The sequence below is a fragment of the Falco punctatus genome, assembly GCF_963210335.1.
Source record: "Falco punctatus genome assembly, chromosome: 6".
Classification (NCBI taxonomy): Eukaryota; Metazoa; Chordata; class Aves; order Falconiformes; family Falconidae; genus Falco; species Falco punctatus.
Window position 1 is genome coordinate 34,585,621 of NC_137585.1, and position 18,199 is coordinate 34,603,819.

At 46.5% G+C, this 18,199-nt stretch overlaps 1 protein-coding gene and 1 long non-coding RNA gene across 9 annotated transcripts in view; one reads left to right on the plus strand and one right to left on the minus strand.

Annotated features, from left to right (window-relative positions):
- Positions 1-8,038: 8,038 nt before the first annotated feature.
- Positions 8,039-18,199, plus strand: part of CYTH4 (cytohesin 4) — a 35,518-nt gene continuing 25,357 nt past the window's right edge. For all 8 annotated transcript variants that reach the window (XR_013929018.1, XR_013929019.1, XR_013929020.1 and 5 more), the window contains exons 1-4: positions 8,039-8,360; positions 14,062-14,144; positions 16,465-16,565; positions 16,819-16,885. Coding sequence is in view for 1 of the 8 variants with exons in the window: in XM_080392971.1 (XP_080249097.1) it covers positions 8,282-8,360; positions 14,062-14,144; positions 16,465-16,565; positions 16,819-16,885 (330 nt within the window). In the remaining 7 variants the exon portion in view is untranslated. The remainder of the gene's footprint in view (positions 8,361-14,061; positions 14,145-16,464; positions 16,566-16,818; positions 16,886-18,199) is intronic.
- LOC308066089 lies at positions 8,551-14,055 on the minus strand. Its single transcript, XR_013929025.1, has 2 exons — positions 11,916-14,055; positions 8,551-11,879 (listed from the first exon to the last, which is right to left on the minus strand). It is a non-coding gene; the product is annotated as an uncharacterized lncRNA (long non-coding RNA).

Consider the following 18,199-nt stretch of genomic DNA (forward strand, 5'->3'; position numbering starts at 1 on the left):
TGTGGGTGGTAGGGAAGCGGGAGAAAGGAAACCCACTGACTCCTCTGCAGGCAAGAGCAGGAACAGGCCATAGGAGTACAGGTCAGAGGAGGACAGAAGAGAGAGTCACAAAGGCTGTTACAGGGAGGAGCTGGAAAGGGCAGGCAGGTGCAGAATATGGTGTGCCAGGAGACAGGGATTCAGTCAGAAGAGAAGGCAGGTATATCTGGCTCTAGAGAGTGCTACTGGTGGATGGAGAAAAAACACTGCAGCTTCCTGGGCAATCAGACACATTGAGAGGACTCTGTGGGAGACATCTGGGTGAAAGTGAGGGCCCAGGGAGCTGGTGCTGGTGGAGTCCTTAGGGATTCAGGGAGCTCTAGGTTGGGCAGGCAGACTGGGACAATGAAGCAGGAAATTAACCGCTTTCTGGTCACTGTTGAAATGGCATTTGGAATCAACTTCTCCAAAGGAACATTTCCATTTTCACCAGGTCTTTCCAATAACCCTTATGTGCCTGGGGAGAAGCAGGGTGAGAAAAACAGAGTGGACACCCTGGGGTAGAAAACATGGGGACTGAAAGGAAAAGAGCTGGGGAGAGCTGGAGAATACATTGAGTCTCACCTGGGACAGTAACAGTCATGTGAGGATAATGAGGCTAGGGATGGGATTCAGTCTAAGGGAGACTAGATGGAAAACTGGTTGGTGCCACAGTAGGACCTGGTGGCAGGGACAAACAAGGACCTGCTGAATGCCAGTGTGCACTTTTGTCCTTGTAGTATGGCTTATGGGCTTGGGGGACCGGCAGCATGGAAGGGACTGGGGAAGAAGACAGGTTAAAATTGATCAGGGAGGAGGGACTGTTGTGAAGACCTCATGTCCCAGTGAGCCCCATGTCAAAGACACTGTAGTTCTGTACAGCCAACAATGAGCTGTGGAAGCCCTGGCAAGAAGATATATCTCCAACCCACTTCTGGGCAAATTACTTTTGGAAGATAATTGCCTGCTGCTGCTATGGATGGTCAGTTCCCATCTGAGTCAGAGATCTGTGCTGTGAATCTATAAACACCCCTCCTCCACCCGCGCCTCTGTAAAGTGATGATAAGGATCTACACAAACGCTTTAGGGTGGTTTTTTCCATCATATTTAAATTATTAAAAATGGGATATTGCGTTCACATAACACATATATTGTAATCACTCTGAGAACAGCTGGCGCCTGCTACATTAAAACCTCTCGGTTGTTACATAGTGCAGTAACGGGAAAGAAACTACAGGAAACTGACCCATAACCCCTAACTGAGCACATAAAGATCTGTTGCTGCTTTGATGTCCTCTCACACCACCAAGAGGTGCTCTTGGCATGAGTTTCCTCCTGCATGTGCAGCAAGGCTGAGGGAAGGCAAGCACCCATCTGGGGTGTCTTGTTCCCTTTGCTGAGTTTGAGGAAGATGCTGATGGAAAAGAATTGCTCAGCGAGACAGTTCTGCTGTGAGAGACTTCCAGGGCCCTGGGCTGGGTCATCTCTGAGTGACCCATCTGTGCTGGTTTTGCATGGCACCCATGAGAGATGGCAGGCAAGGGAGGAAATGCATGATACCATTTTTCCCCCCACAAGGATCCAAAGCAGTGAGAACCACTCCATCTCCCCCTCTCTTTCTGTGGGTTTCTGATCCCTTAGGGAGGATGGGAAAAAGGTGAGGGGGCTCTTGCAGAAATGATGTTTGTACTTCACAGCCCTGCACAGAAGGGCAGGAGCTGAGCATGAGGCTTGTCCTTCAGCATAGAGTAGCAGGAACAATCCTTCCTTTCATGGGGGAACACAAGGCTCATTTTTTTGCACACACACGGCACAGCCAAGTGGGTATTCTTATTACCCTGGGCCCTAATAGGATTTATTTTCTGTAAGCTATCATTCACGCAATCCCGAGTGGCTGTGAGACCTCTTCTGTGTGTGCTGGGCAGGAAAAAGAATGATTTACTTCAGCCTGGCTGGGCTGCAAACTGTCCCTACTTGCTATATTCCTCTTTTGCGTCTTCCCACTTCCCCATTCACGCATACCACCTGCCTCCCGCTTTTAGTTCTTGCTTTGCTGCTTCTCCAAAACTCCCACCCCTGATGGTTGGTGCCCCCCTCTCCCCTCACTGCTGTGGTTTCTCACTGACTGCCAGGCTGGTTTGGAAAGCCTGCCCTGAATTCAAAGCTCAGGTTGTAACTGAAGTGGGGCAATGCAGCTCAGGCCATGATGTTTTGCAGTCCCTGTTAGAGATGTTGTGGAGATGCTTCATACAGGGTCTGTTTTCCAACACAGCCATACCAAGGGCTTCTCTAGCCTAAGTTTACCCTGTCAACCAAAAGTTTAGGAAAAAAGGTTTCTAATCCAGCCTCACTGAACACAAGCTACCTACATGTACAATGTAACTTATAAGCAACTCAACTTGCAAATGGGGTTTACCGAGTCTTGGACCTGTCTTACTCGGGGCCTTTACTGGAGACCAGTCCTGCTGCAGTCAGGGACAGGTGGTCCGTTCCTGGTGCATTATGTTATGGAAACTCCTCTATTTGCAAAGTGTGACTGTTCTCAGCCTTCCCAGTTTAGGGCAAAATAGCAGGGCCACTGCCATCCTCCGACCTGGAGCACTGAGAGAGGTTCACCTCCACCTCTTCTTCATCTGTACCTGGGTAAGCAAAATACCATGGAACAGACCTTTGGGCATCAGGTTCTTTGTGATGGCTGTTTCGCACTTGCACTTCCCTCAGTGAGAAGTTGTTCACAGACTCTAAATCATACTGGGTTTTTATGGCTTGGTCTTATCTGGTTCTCTGAACTTTTGCAAGTTCCCAGTGATTCTGATATGGGTTTCCATTCTTACAGACATTTTATTCTCAGCCAGTGACAACCCCCATCTTGCTGATTCCACTCTGTTACTTAACGGTGATAAGTACAGATCAATATCTGACTGTGCATCCTTTCCCACGAGGTGCCCAGATGGCTCAACAATATTTTTCACCTGCCTGTTGTAGAGGGGAGCTAACAGGGGCTAGAGATTACGTGTAAATTCTTGAGTGTCAACTACTTGACTTGACTCCCCTGCCTGCTAGCACTCTTCATACATTATCAGATGTTAGATATACTATGTTTTATAAAACCAGATCTAATATATATCTTTACTGGTAAGCTATGATATCTTCTGGGAAGGCTGCATCAAGGAAGTGAAAAGAGCTGTTTAGAGTACTAAGGAAAACTATAGCTACTCTGTTTTGCAAGACTAGTATTTCCTGAACTACCGAAGTAAAATCTTTTGCTTGACCTCTACCGTTTTGTTGTTGGTTTATTTTTAAAGGCATAAAGCTTCAGTCTTGCTGCCCTTCAGAGTCCAACAAAAAAATCCCTCTGGCTCTTCATTCAAGTTTATCAGACTCTAAGTGATCCTCCTGTAATCTTAGAAAAGGGTAGATTTTTTTTTTTTCCTGTGGTCTTTTATAATCACCATCTTCCTACCTTTAAAATAGATCCAGTGCCTTGAATTAGTAAAAGCAGCTGAGGGCAAGCTGTTCCAGGTACTCTGCACTAGTAGCTTTACTTAACTGTCCGCACATTTACATCCTGAGCTACTGCTCAGGCTGTCACTGTGTTGCTCCTTACACTGAACAAGGATTATTTTATTCCAGTTGCTATATGAAAAATCCTGTTATTGTCTTTGCTCCAGTGCTGTTTTACTTTGCATCAAAATACTGCCTGTGCAGTTCATAATTCCCACAATACTGTGTAAAAAGTGCTACACTCTCTCCTGACATACTGCAATCCCTAAGCCCAACCTGAATGGCAAGCTAAACTTCCTGAAGGGGCTATCGAATTTGTACAGATGTGTACTTTGTCTCTGTGTGGATAGTCGTGGGAATACAGTTGACATGTTCAGCACAGAAAGATATATAGTACATTGTCACTGTCTTTATTTGCTTGAAAATAGTAGGAAATATTTGTATTTCCTTTTTAATTACGCAGTCATTTGAAGAGTATACGAGGTAGCAAGAAAGTGCACCCACACTGTTGGTTTGATATTTTCCTTTGTGACCACCAGAACAACAGGTATTTCCAACTCCAGTTTAAGTCTCTGTGTACAGTCAGGGAGCATCCTGGGAGAAAAAATGGCTCGTGGCATAGGAGGCACAAGGAACAGCCTGGAGTACTGATCTGCAGCAGTCTGCTTAACCTGCCCGTGCCTGATGAGGTGAGAAGTGCTGGACCAGCCTGGAGGCCCCCATTACACATGCTGCCACCTCTTGCCTGCACAGCCCCAGCCTGGGAGAACCGCAGCTGGGAAGGATGTGCACTGGCAGAAGCAATCACTGGCTCTAACCCTAGTCCTGTATCAGAAGCGCTGATTTCCAGGGATCTGGTTCTTCCTGTCCCTGCTCCTAACAGCCAGCTCTGGAGGCACAGGAGAAGCACTGTATTACCTCTGGGGTGGTGGATGTGAACGTGAGTGATAGGAGGGGACCAAAAGAGCCAAATCCCACCTTAATCCAACCCAAGACATATCTGACCTGGCCCAGTCCCCTTCACTTACCCTGATATTATGCAGGCTCCTCAACACCCCCTCTCATGCCCTTGACATCTCTTCTTGCACAGTTAAGAGAACTTCATTTGCACCTCTGAGCCAAGTATGTCTTGGAGCAAGGAGTGTCCATTTCCAGCTCCACTCCTTGCCTTGTTGAATCTCTGTCACCTGAAAAATGTTGTTTGGTTCTTTCTCCAATATCCTGCTTTTCCAAGGAGTGCATTCCTTGATCTCATCCACATTGAACTTTTCCCAGATGTTGCTGCAATCATCATAGTTGGGGTTTTTTTAATGTATAGGCTACAGCTTTCTCTGGAAGAAGGAAGATGCCAGAATCAGTGCCCAGTGTAAGAGTGAATCCCTTGGATGTGGGTAACTTTCAGCTTAAGTAAATTTTTGCTGCATGTCAAATTCTATTTTCTTAGTCTGTATTTGAGCTAGGCTGCATCTACACTGGCCTTGTTGATAGCACCAGTGGGAGAATCCATGTGCTCTGAGCTGCTGGCTATGGACTAGCTCTGACCACACTGTAGAGCATTTAAATCTCACCTGGCCTAGGATCCATTGGACGTTTCTATGCCCCTGAGGCATAATTAATATTTATGTGTTCTTGCTGGTGTACTTTCATGCTTGTTAGGTTTCCTGCTTTCTTCCTCTCCTTCCTTCCTTCCTTCCTTCCTTCCTCTCATTCTCCCTTGTTCTTCCTCATTCTCTCTGTCTTTGCTTTTCCCTTTGGTTCTCTGCTGCCTTTTTCTCTTGAAATCATGGGAGGGTTGTGTTGTAGCCCTTTCACTCCATGACCACAGAACACACATTACTTACCTTAAGGGCATTTTTGGACACATTGCTTGCTGGGGTAGTGTAGGTATCCACATGAGTTCACTACAGATCCATATTATGTGTCTGGGATGATCAAGAAAACTCAGCTTCCACCTGGTTCTAGGTTTCCTCAAGAGAGGAACTGGTTGTTTTTCCCCAGGGCAAGCCTGGGACCAAACTAGTTTGTGCACCATGTGAATGAATGGGGGACTATGTACCTGGAGAGGGACACATACTTACCCCGCACTTGGGAAAGAATGGGAGATGCTCTGGGCTTAGTTTAGTTGCATGATCCTGTTTCACTTCTTGTGTACCCTCATAAGAAAACATTTTCACATGAAACAGGTGCTTCATTTTCACATGAAATAGACTTACGCAGTTTTTTTAGTGGTACATTTCCCATTCAGACGCCTCTGGCTGAAAGAAATGAAAGCATTTAAAGTGCATCAAGGCCAACCACTGTTAAAAGCAAGGCTACCAGAACCAGGAGAATAAAAGTAGTGGAGGTGATCATTGAACTGAATTAGTAAGTAAGGTCTCAAAACAGGGCAGTCAGGGTTTCCAACAGACAGGCAGGAAAAGCTGTGAGAAGAAGGAAGCATCAAGGAGTTGAGAAATGAAGCAAGTATGGATTAGAGACACAGGTACAGATTTTCCATTTCTCTCTGTTTTGGAGTGACTGAGAGTGCGTCTGCAGTGCACAGAGGCATCCATTTTGGTGTTTGCAGGGTGTCTGTGGTTTGACCTGGCCACAGACACATAAACAAGAACAAGAACAGCCCTGATGAAGCTGTCTATATATATGTCACCTACCTTTGAGGCAGGCAAGATCAGGTCTTTCAAGGAAGTGTTTTAGGCTGGCCTGTCTGCTTGATGTCATCTGCAATATTGCTGAAACAGGTTTTTTTGTAGAAAACAATGATGGAAGGACTGGAGGTGATACACTGGACCCAGCCCCAGTACAGGAACGGGCGACACTGGGCCAGACTGTGGGGCAGTGAATTCTCCTCTGATGTGGCCCAGAACATCAAGACAGAAATTGAGTTTACAAGGGGTGGGCTTTTGGCAATTTGTGACCCAAAGGCAGATTCTGATAAATTTTAAGCATGGACATTGGATATAATGAGGGTCAGGGCAGACATGGGTGTAACGGTTTGAAAGCAGGTTGCATTAATAAAGTTTGCTCCCTTCTTCCTTTTACCCCTCCCAAATAAGCTCCTAGCTGGTTCTTTGAAAATATTGACACTAACAATGGAAAGCAGGTGCTAAATGTTTACCACTGACTCTTCCTAAAGATTGTAGGTTATTTGTAACCCTGCCTACACTGCCTGTGTGCATTCATTCTGGATTTCTGCTACCCCTTGACATCTTTAAGGCTGGGATATCTCCCACTCTTCACTGGGGGTTCATTAGAGTGCTTGTCATCTTCAGTAACAGCACTGAACCTGTAGCATAACCACAGGTTAGAGCAAATGGAAGAGGCTGATAGGAAAGGAGGGCAATCTGTGTCTTTCTTTGTGAGGTTGAATGGCCCTAGATCAATGGACCTTAGCCAGACTGTTCAGGCAGATCCTACCTTTTGCATCAAACCTTTTAAAAGGCCAGTTACTCCCTCCAGAGGATCTCAGTCCAGACTCAGCTAATGGGAATGTGGGAAGGTAATAGCTCTTCCTTTCCTACTGAGTCAAGGATGTTCAACCTGTTCTAAACGGTGGCAAGTGTACATAGATGCTAGCTCCCACTGCATACCAAGTCTGAGGGTCTTTTTTTTTTTTTTTTTTCTACACATGCAGTGCTCTTGCAAACTCTACCTTGTGGTGTCATGGAAAGATGTCATTGAAAGATGGTAGGCAGAAGCCTGGACCTGTTTTGCTGTCCTGCTCAAGGCCTTCTGTGTAAGGACAGCAACAGGTCAGGAGGTAAGGATATAGAGTGCTTCAGAGGTAAGTGTTTGTGCATGGAGACGAGCCATTTCTCTACAGTTTCAGTCCTGCTAGAGGAGGCACAAGTCCTGTTTGGGCATCACACCTGGTTTGAATTTTAGCTTGACCTATTTATTCAATCTGACATGGTGCTCTCCTGCATGCTTCTTTTTTCCCATATTGCCTACATCAGAGATCTACCACATAAATCACATGGCAACTCAATACAAGTCAAGGGGAAGTGTACAGCCTTCTGGGTCTGTGTGCAGGGGATGGAGGAAGAACATTCCTCTGCCTTGCAAGTGGACAGAGCAGCAGAAGTCCCTTCAAAACTGTCCTGCTAATGCCAGCTCCCCCACCAGCTGAGAAATTACTCCATTCCTCCTCAGTTTACTCCATCCTTACAAGGCTTTTCAAGAAAAAGAGTTTGTTACTGGAAAAAAAAAGGAACAAGACTGAAAGTACAAGCCACTTAGCGGGCAGTGTGGGAGGGAAGAAAAGAAAAAGACCCTCTTCTCCCCTCCAATAACAATCCTTCAATTTTGGAGCATTCATCCCTCCACCACCTGCTGCAGAATTAACACAGGAAGAATCTTTCCTTTAAAATGAAACCACTTCCCGAAACAGATGGGGTTTCTGAATAAAGAAGTTCCTCTCCCCCTCCACCACCGAGTACCGCAGACAAAAACCCAGAGTACTACCAGCCTCTCACTGCTCATTTCAAACTGCTCCCTCAAACAGAGTTATGTGCTCAGAGATTCCCAAAAAAGCTGCAGGGACGGAAATGCACTTGTGGATTTGCATTTCGGAAGTAGCCAAGAAGCCCCTGTTAGCTCACAGCGGTATGCATATACAGTTTCCTTCACTGATGCAAGCTCAAGAGATGTGGTCGAGGGACGAGGCGAGGAAGGGCGGAGTCACGGGGCAACCCGCCTCCCCTAATGCTGCTACAGTCTTGGTCACTGGCTCCAAGTTGTTTCAGTTCTGTGAAGGATCTGAATGAGCAGAAGAAGGCAAGGAGGAACAACACTTTTGTTGAAAAGTATTGCACTCTTCAGGATGGACTTTTGTCCTGCTGGTAAGCCTTGACCATCTTTTGCCTTGTTTTCTGTGAGGGCTGTGCGCTTAGTTTGACAGGGCAGAGCACACCATGAGATCCCAGCAGCTAGTGTGGATGCTGCGGCTGGTGGCTGCAGGAATGAGATGGTGGAAGATCCCTGGTGGTGCAGTTAATTGCTTGTCAGCCTTCAGCATTAGGCATGGGTTTCTTTGCTTGCTCTCCCGTAAGCCACCCCTTTCACATTGGGAGACATTTTCCCACTGACCTGAAAGGTCTTTGTGCTGAGAATGTCTGCTGCTGTGATCCCTTGTGCTGGTGATCCTAAGCTGAGCTGGGGACTGCCTCGGGAGTATCAAGAGTATATTTGACACGTGGGATGAGCACCTATAGGCTTTGGCTTCTCTTCATGCAACTCTGGCGTGGCTTGCAAGCTCCTTAGTGGTGTTTCCATACAGCCCCCAGGAGCCGGCTTGACTTTGCAGCGCCTCTCATGCAGCTGGGTATCCCAGTGCAATATGCTTGCAAGGTTTTTGGTACTGGGGCCTCTCTTTTTTATGTCCATGTTAAAGGTAAATTACTGTATTAGGGTCCTGCAAACTCCAAGTGACATGCAGGTAGGCCTGCCTGATCCTGAATTAATTGCAAAAGGCAGATGTGGGTGGGGGCAGATAAGCCACATCTGAGGAGCTGAGAGAAATCTCAGGTTTTATTTACTACTTTGGCAGGTGATGGAAAAAGTAGTTGGGATTCAGCAGGGAAAGGCACACTGCCAGACTGAATGTTTCTAGCCTCTGGCTGAGGAAGTGTGTGTCTGTGCAAAGGCAGCAGATAGGGAGAGCTGAACGGGAATAGGCTGAACAAGGGCCAGGAAGAAAAGGGATCATCATGCAATGGCCCTGCTGTGTCTGACTGTCCTCACAAGCTTCTGCGTATAGGAAATGAAGCACAGAGTGAAGGGAAAGAACAGTGCCAAGTTTCAACTGTTCTGCACCTTTTAGCTCCTAGGTGGGTAGCCAAGGAAAGGGCATGCTCAAACCACATACCAGCCTTGCTTGTCAGGGAAATTGGTGACATGTATGTCAGCTGAACTCTTTTCAGCCTCTGGCTATGAATGTTGGTGAAGATAGGTCTTTTCAGATCACCCAGAGCTTAAAGCAGCTGTGGGCAAAGCTTCTGCAGGACAAGCTGGATGGGATGAGGCAGGTAGCCTTGTAGTGTGCCTTCCACAGAAACTGAGGCTCTTAGAACTGATGGTCTGACACAGTCATTCACTCAAGTTATGTGTTATGGAGTTAATTATGTTTTAAAAGTTATGCACTGCAACAGCACAATGAGGTCCTGCTCAGGAACAATGCAAGTTTGCTCAGCTCTGGCTAGAGGCAGAGCTTGGAGGCAAGCAATGCCTGAAGAGATGTTCTGGTTCTAACTGATGTCTTTGCTCAGCCCCAACCTGTTACTACACAGCTATGTGGGAAAGTGGTCTTGTTTGATGCTGGTCTACCCTGGGAGCAAAGGTTGCCGCCAGATGCAGTTTTCCCGTGAGCTTTAGAGCACCGGATGAGTTCAAAGTTGCTTGGTTGTGATATGATTTTCTTGAAGGTCGGAGGTGCACATACAGATTTTCTGGGAGCCACTCCTACCTGGAGATGCAATGGTCCTGGCAGGCACCTCTCTGCCACAGCTGCATGCAGATGAGACCTGTGTCAGGGCTGTGCGTGTGTGTGTGTAACATGCGTGTATGTAACATGCAAACCTGATTACTTTAAATTGTCATATGGGATAAGGGGACCAGAAGGTGACATATATACTTCTTCACACCTTTCCCCTCGTAGCTGGAATGTGCAAATTAAACCTGTGTGAGGTCCATGTTGAACTTCTGACACGAGCTGGAAGAGAACTGTGGAGTGGCTACATGACAGAGACAGATTGGGCTGAAAAGAATTGAGGAACTGGTACCAGCCTGGTACCTGGCTAGGGAGGTGGTGGTCTGTGCTGGAGATGACACAGCAGCCATATAAAAAAAGAAAAGGATTTCAGGTGAAATTCTTCCACCAGACAGCCTCATCCAGGCAGAAGTTGCCCATCAGGCTTCTCTGCTTGTGTGTTGCCATGGGTGGAGGTGCCCAGACCTTTTAGCAGGCACACTCACAACCCTACATCGCCTTGCAAATGGGCCAGCTGAACCTCTGCTGTTATACTGTGGGTGGGTGACACGTGGATGGTCTGCCATAGTGCCACAGATGCAGTCCTTCTTCATAACCTTGCCCTACTGTTTTTGCAGTCCATCCTTCCAGCTTTCCTGGGCAGTCACTTCCCACTTACCTCTGTGCTCCAAAGTATCTTCTTATTTGTATACTTCTGCTTGGCGTTGAAAGCTTCACTTAGCACCTGTGCAGCTCTGCACAGCCCGTTGTGATGGGAAATGGGAACAGCAAACACAGTACTCTGCTGGCCACTGCACCCAGACTTTTGGGTAACTTTGACCTGGCCTCCAGGTGGAGAGGCTGAGGGCGTAAGTCACCACAACTGAAATTGAAGTCTGTGTTCTGTTTTGGGTGACAGCACTCAAAATACAAGCCTGGGCAATTCATGAAGAACTGGCAGGTCTTTCTATCTGTGTCTGCCCTGAGAGTGGGAAAAGAACTTCAAGAGCGAGTGTAAGCCCTACAAATGTGATGCTGATGTGCTTCCCTTTCAACATTTTCTCTCCGAAAATAAACATCAAGCAGGAACTTCATGTCCTCTCTGGCGAGGACGCCAGCCAGTTTTTTATGCCTTGTGTCTGAACTGGAAGACTTCAGCGTTGGTTTGGTGACAGGCATCCCCCTGAAACCTGTGGGTGTTTTCGTGGCATGTTCTTCATCGGGGTGAAATTTCCCCCTATGCAGAGAACCCTGACTAGGGCTATGCTTCATCTGTGTCTGACCTAGCCCTAGAGGGAAGTGGAACTTGATTATACTGAGGACTTTGAAGAAGCTGAAGCCGTTCCTCAGTCCCTGGTGCAGGGATGAAGTCCCTCTGCCATTCCAAGTGCCTGGAGCGAGCCAGGCGGCTCTTCACTTGGAGTGTCCTTCTCCTGCTGGTTCAGCTTGTTCTCAACATGGAGAGGGAAGGAAAGGCAAAGCAGCCTACTCTAATTATCTCATCTGCTGCTTGCCCAGCTGCCTCTGCTGTCTGTGCTACCTTTCTGTGGACAGTTCCCCAAACAAGACTTTTGGGCTCACTTCCCCTAACCGTAGACCCCAGTGTGTGCTGTAACATTGATGAAAGGCCTCAAAACAGCCTTTAGCAGACCATTAGGCCTTCTGTTTGGGAAGTGGAGTAATGTGCAGGCACTGACCTTGGAATTATTTGCCAAGGCAATCAGGGACTTAAGCTGTTTAGGAAAACTTAGGAGACCTTCCAAGGACCCTCCCTGCAGCTCAGTCTAAATTGCTTTAAAAGTTTGATCCCTTAATTTTTCTCCTTACTATGTCACTCTTACCTGTTCTTTTATCCCTTGATTCCCTCCCCTTCTCCATGATTCATATGCTTTTTCTCCCCTGCCCTCCCCACACACACAGTCCTCCCCACACATGCAGTCCTCCCCACACACGCAGTCCTTCCCACACTTTTCTCATTCTGACAAACTGGACAGGTAAATCACTTGGAAACTGGGGTTTTCAGATGTTCAGAAGGAAGGGAGACTAAGTTATTTACAGTCTTGGTTGGGGTCGTGTGGGTGGGATGGTGTCCTCTGGGAGCTTCATGTCTCTTTGAGATGCTTTAGACTGCTTCAGCAGACACAAAACAACTGAAGCAAAGCAATCAGCCACACTACAGACTTTGCTGGTGGGGTGGGGGAAGAGGAGGTTCATCAGGTATGTCCTACAGAGCTTTTGTAGAAAGAGAGGACAAAGGGTCTTAGAAGTAATTTGTGCAGGAATCACCCCAGTGATTCCACAATTACCAGCCCCTGTAGAGGTGAAAGAGATAAAGCTGGGGAGGCTGAGAGGCTGGCCTCATCTGCTGCAGACATCAGAATGGTGGGAGACATAAAGTAAACTGAAAGACACAGGCACCGCTCACAGGCACAGAGCTGACATTCAAGGGGAAGTCAGCCACCCACCTAACAAGCAGCAAAGCCACTGCATGGGTTGTTTTTTGTTGTTGTTGTTGTTTCTTTTTGTTTGTTTTCTTGCTTGCTTACTTGTTTGTTTGCTTTCCCCTCATACAGATTTGACTGCTGCAAGCTGCTGGATGCCACAGGTTTTCCTCTCAACCAGCTTCAGCAGTCAGCTTCTTTCAGCTCTTAGTGAGGGCTGCTTGCAGAGCATGGAGGGGATGCGGGTCCTTCCCAGTCCTGGCTTCATGCTGGTTCCTTGCCCAGTGCTTTCCTCCCAGAGGCTCAGCAGCCTCTCCTCAGGGAATGCAATGCTTGAAAAGAGGGGGAGAAGTGATGGGAGAGAGGCTGCAGCCTCAGAAAATTAATAGGACAGACTTAGCACATGGAAACACAACCAGCCAGGAGGACGAGGGAAAGATTAGGATCAGGGAAGGAAGGTTTCTCTGACCTGTTATGGCCATGACAAGAAAGAAGTGTGAGATGAATGCCCTTGTCCCCGTTGTCCCCTTTTCCTTCTGTCTGTCTTGGCTCGTTCCTTCCCCTTTTATCCCCAGTCATATTTATAGCAGTTGTTTTGCATGTGAGATCCACACTAAGAGAATTTCCAAGGCAGCTGGTGCCACTTCCCCTTTTTCCAGGAAGACAGAAGGCCCAGGGGATTTTGGCTTATGAAACAAAGGAGCAGGGCATCCAGTTACCTGACCTGGCTTCCTGGAGAAGCTTTGCCTTGCAGTGTTTAGATGCAGCAAGGTCCCTGTCTGCAAGTTCTGCAGTGACCTTATAGGAGCTCCAGTGCTCTCAGCCTTGTGTGAGTCCCATTTTTGTCCTGGGGCTCACCATCTGTTTTGCCTCTCTAGGCCTGCAGCCTTCTCTTTCTCCTTGCTGAAGAGTTTGTGCTTCACCTGGATTATATTTAGCAGCAGTGTTGTCACCCCAATTCTTCTAAGTCCTTTATGAATCATTTTGTGGTTGCTTTGGCTCTGCTGGTATCTGTTTAACTTCCTGTACATTACAAGGAAGCCTGCTTGTGTTTCTGTATTGTCTGTAGTCCACAGAACAATGCCACCCACAGATGCTTCTTCTTCAGCAAGGCTTTCATCCCCCTGGATCCTGCCCTCGGACCTGAAAAACCTTGATTCTGTCTCTTAAGCCATTTCTGACTCTAGCTGTGGTGGATCAGTCCATGAAGCCAGTGGCTCTTCATGGGAGGTTTGGATGTAGATGAAGTATTAGATCACCACTTTTCCATATATAAAGATGACAGACATAAAAACCGCCAAAGAGGTAAGACCTCTTCATTGTGCTTACAGTGAGCAAAACCATTGAGTAGGTGGGGTGGGTTGCTGCAGACTTAGATCAGAGAGCTACCAGTGCAGTGGCTGGCTGCTAGGAGGGTTATATGGGTCTGTGCTGCTTGCTGTGGACTGAGAAACATTTGCAGGGCAAAGCTGAGGTGCAGTGGCTGCAACAGCAGGGAACATAGATGCTGAAACACAGAAATCAGAGTTGCTGTAGCATGACCCTATGAGAGGATAGGGGCTGAGAGGCTAAGGCAGCTTTTCCTGTGATATGTTGGCCCCAGTAATATTCTCATGGGCATCTCTATTCTTTCAGGGTCAACTGACTTGAGTGAGGCTGAAGAGGCTGAAATAGAGACAATCAGGCAGCACAGACAGGAGCTTTTGGAGGACATTAAGGTAAGGACCATTCTGTTCCTCTTGTCTCCCTAGCTTTCTCAAAACTGTCTTCATCAAAGAGTGTTTTCATGTAATAGTCCAGGTCATGCAGAAGTGCTCCTGCACAGGAGACATTTGCTCTGGCATGATCCAGCTTGAATTCTGAACTTCAGGTGGCCTTGGCGTATTTGCTACCAGGGTACATCCAACCTGTGGTACCCTCTGCTGCAGGAGTCATCAACTACCCTAATGGGATATTTGAGAAAGGTTGGTCAGCTCATTAGCAATGATGAGCTGGGATTGCATATTTAGGATTAAAAAAATAAGTATGACTTTACTAAGTCATACTGGCAGGGATCTGGTTCAGCATTTATGATGATTTTAAATTACTGATTACCTGCTAATAACATATCAGTCCTAGTTACCTGCTGCATCTCGCTGTGCTTATTGAACTTTTGTTTGGTTTGTGGACCTCTAACAAGTCCTCCATGATGGATCCTGTCTCTTTCAGAGGTGTGTGATGGCAGGACCATCCACACAAGTTTCTGTGGTTGAATTTGTTTTTCCTTTTCTTTTAGGAGACCCAAACATTTCTCCACAGACTCCAAAAATGTCTGAAAGTGACAGATTCAAAATCAGTCAGTAATATCATGTTGTGGTCATGCATAGTGCTGTACACTTTCTATTCTGTTCTGCCTCCACCACCATGGAATGGGGTCTCCTACTTGAGAGAGCTTGTTGCACTGAATCATTGGATTTGCACTGTTTTTCCCACAACATAAAGATATCCAGATGCCTGGAGAATAGGTGCAATATCTCCTTGTGTAGAGTAAAGGATTAAGTAAAACTACCTATTACTTCTTAGGCTTCCAGAGTCACCATCTCTGCTGCAAATCAGAGTAGTGTCTTGTCCCTTCTTGCAAAACAGGTTGTGAATGTATGTGCGTGTAGTTTGCCTGTGTGGTTCTTATCTCTTCAGTTTTCAGCATAGGCAACGTGCACTGTAGGAGGCAGGATATTTGAATAGGAATACCATGTTTTTTATCCACTGTGGACAGAGAAAAGCTACTAGACTGCACAGACTCCTACTCTAAATCCCAAAGCCATTAACCAATGGGGTATGCATTGTCCAATGGAGCAAGATGAGCTTAGGTGAGAGTGTTTGGAACTAGAGACATTTTCCCAGGTGGATTTCTTCAGAGAGCATCTAGCAAACCCTTTAACACAATGAGTTGGGGGGATGTCTGGTGGGAGAGTAGGGAGGAGGGGAGAGCTTGGGTCAAGACTTCCCAGTTACACTGCCAAAAGACAGCAGTGAATAAAATAACAAAATTGATAATAATTTGAAATTCAGGAGCTAAGGTCACAGCTTTGTTACATTTGCACAATAACTAAAGCTTAGTAAGGAGCACTCCCAGCTCTGGAGACTGATGAGGCACAACAGAATGAAGGCCAGAACAGAAGCCCTTTTAAATTATGGGATACTGGAGAGCTTCAGTTTCTCTATCTGGGTGCATACTTTGGCCACATCCTTACTCCTTGTTGAGGCAAGATCTGTCATAAAATAATGCTTCCTCCCCTGCTTATTCTGGTTTGCATGAGGAAGAATTTGGGTGATTCCTGCAAGAGAGCTGTGATGCACTGTGGCTCTGAGGAGGGCCATAACTACAGGATGGAAGCAAGGAGATATAGACATCTTCATTTCCTTGGCAACACAGAATATCCAGCCAAGAAGGCCAAGGTCTGTCATGGACCTAAAGGGAACTGAATTCTACAATTGATGATTTAAAATTTTACAGTGATTACTCTTCTTTTGCTCCTCCTCCTTTCTTTCTCCACTTAAAGACAGGCATCTGCTTAATGGTATTTCAATGATAGGTACGTTAAAAACTCCGTGTTTCACAATGTGGCCACTTCAGGTTCATATTGACCTCACAGTTACTGGTTCCACTTCCTCTTTCGTGGATGTGTACCAAGGCTATGCAAAGTAAAAGCTAGAAGGAAATGGGCACAATGGAAGGAGCCTCACATCTGACATTGTTTGAGGAACTGAAATCAACACCATTCTGAGTTCTCTGATATTCTCCATGCTGGCTAAGCTTAGTTTTCCAGTCTTGATTGACAACAGATATAGGAACATCTTTCTGCCTCACTGTCCCATTGTTTTCATCTGGAATCTGTCAGGGTGACCCTAGAGCAGTGTCCATTTCATAGACATCCTTGGCTAGTTGTGACCATCTGACCTGTCCTTTTCCTATGACTGAGGGAAGAACTAAGACTTGCTCTGTATGCGTCTGCTGTTTTCCACTCCATCCCCTTCATCCTCATATTTCGTTTGCAGAAGCTGAAAGAAGAGATTGCTGAAGTGTTTGCGGAGATTGAGTGCTTCCAAAATGCAAAGGAGAGGCAAGAGGCAGACAGTAATCCTGGGGAGCAGACCAGGCAAGTGGGACAAGAGTATTCATTTGTTTACAAAGTCTCTCTCTTGATGTTGAGAAAACAAAAACATCTATGGAATTTGCATTACACCAAGGACAGGGAAATGAGAACAGGAATACCCTTCCCTCCTCTAAGATTTCTCTTTATTCCTGAATAGTCAGACAACTGTCCTTGAGACATGTAAGTTACCTTGTGAGTGAATTGAAACATGGACCCTTTTTCTAAGCTTGACTTTCCTCCTTCTTTGTGTTTGCAGCAAACTATCACAGAAGGATAAACTTCTGTCCCTGGGCCGGAAGAAATTCAACGTGGACCCTGCGAAGGTAGGATTTGCTCATTCCACTTACGAGGAGAAAGATCTCCTGTTGGCTACTGGTCCACTTGCAGTCACCAATGTCAAAGGGACTACATATGGCATGGTACTGTGGGGCTAATTTTCTACCTCACTAAGGCTCCAATTAGTAGCACCCTCCACCCTGTCCCTGAATAAGGTCCCCTGATATGATCAAGCTGTGTTGCATCTCCCCATCACGTGCCTATAGGCCACCCCATCAGGTACAGCCCAAAACTAAGGGAAATAAAGGGAGAACAGTTTAACACTGCCAATGTGTCAGAAGAGCCAAATCTCCTCCAGCCCAGATCTTCTTGCCTGTGAGAGGCTAAGAATTGGCCATAGTGTAAAGGAGGAGGATGAAGTAAGAAGGTGAGAAGTTTTGAATGTCAAATTGCTTAGCTAATTCAGAACAGAAGACAAACTGCCTCTGTACTTTTGGAAGTAGTTTTTGTTTTGATAGTATTGGTTGGACTGTGGTGTGAATCCAGGTTTTCTACTTTCTGGGGCTCTGACCAGTGTGGTCCAAACTCCATAGCTTTCAGCCCTCTGCAGAAAGCTCTAAAATCATTATGATTAAGCAGAGAAGATGTGAGAAAGACAGCTTTGTCTTGCTTCCTCCTCACTGGTGCACCATTTTTTGAGCTCTGTAAGGAAAACCACAAGCTTCAATGATTGCTTGCCAGCTACCCACCGCAGCTAGTATCGTGGGTGGCTGCTGGTCTGAGTGACAACATCTCATGTCTCCTCCTCTGCCCTCCTGAGACCCTCAGGATGCCTTCCCCAGTGCCCACACCACAGCTGGAGTGCTTGCCGGTCCCCTGGACATCCCTCTGCCAGTGGAAGCTGTCTCAGAACAGTAATATCAGTACTTACAGCCTGCGTGAGAGCAGGCTTCATTTTGTGGTTTTGTCTGACCTTTTTTTTGGGACCCCAGAGGCTTTTCTGTCTGTGGCACTGTGCCATGCTGTGTGGATATACATATTATGTATATCTACATATATAATATATACATATTCTGTGGAAATACCTGAGCTCGTTCTGACTCCAAACCAGTTTAGCTTTAGTAGTTCAATGCTGATCAACCTGGTTGAAATGTTATACTACGTGCATATATTATGCAGATCTCTGTTTATTGCTTCCCTTTTGCTACATGCCATAGGCTGAGTGGTGTTGCAATGCAAGGAACTTTCTTCGCACCTCATTGCTAAGGTTGCATTTCATCCATGCAATGCTGATACTTTAAATGAGTTCCTACCTCCAAGATCTCAGGGAAGCTCCTGAGACTAGAGGAGGTAAGCATTAG